Below are 475 nucleotides of genomic sequence, written 5' to 3' on the forward strand. Positions count from 1 at the left end.
GGATGGGGATGGAGATGAGGATGGGGATGTGCCACAGTGGGCTGGGGGGCTAGTTCCCTATTGCACAGCTGTGTTCGGAGCCCTTGAAGCAGGCGGACTCGTAGTGCTTGTTGAGGTACGACTTGAGGGCGAAGGTCTTCTCGCACTGCTTGCACTTGTAGTGCTTGAAGGCGGAGTGGGTCTGCATGTGGGCGCGCAGGTTGGAGCGGTCGGCGAAGGCTTTCCCGCAGTGGGAGCAGCCGAAGGGCTTCTCCCCGGTGTGCGACCGCATGTGGCCCTGCAGCAGCCAGGGCCGGCTGAAGGCTTTGCCGCACACCTCGCACTTGTGCTTGAGGTCGTGGGTGAGGAGGTGCATGGCCATGGCCGGCATGGAGACGTAGACCTTGCCGCAGGTGGGTCACTTCTTGGCCATCTTGCTGTCCAGGCTGCGGTGGGTCTGCTTGTGCCGGCTGAGGTTGGAGGAGGTGGCGTAGGT

The 475-nt window shown here is 62.9% G+C and overlaps 1 protein-coding gene across 1 annotated transcript; it reads right to left on the reverse strand.

The window, feature by feature from the left end:
• Positions 1-49: 49 nt before the first annotated feature.
• LOC103912157 (transcriptional repressor scratch 1-like) lies at positions 50-472 on the reverse strand (the record flags this gene model as incomplete). The annotated part of the gene is given in 1 exon segment (XM_009323477.1): positions 50-472. A coding segment is annotated over 1 exon segment (423 nt), but the record flags the coding sequence as incomplete, so codon positions are not given.
• Positions 473-475: the final 3 nt, after the last annotated feature.

Source organism: Pygoscelis adeliae, unplaced genomic scaffold, assembly GCF_000699105.1.
Source record: "Pygoscelis adeliae isolate BGI_AS28 unplaced genomic scaffold, ASM69910v1 C10180853, whole genome shotgun sequence".
Lineage (NCBI taxonomy): Eukaryota > Metazoa > Chordata > Aves > Sphenisciformes > Spheniscidae > Pygoscelis > Pygoscelis adeliae.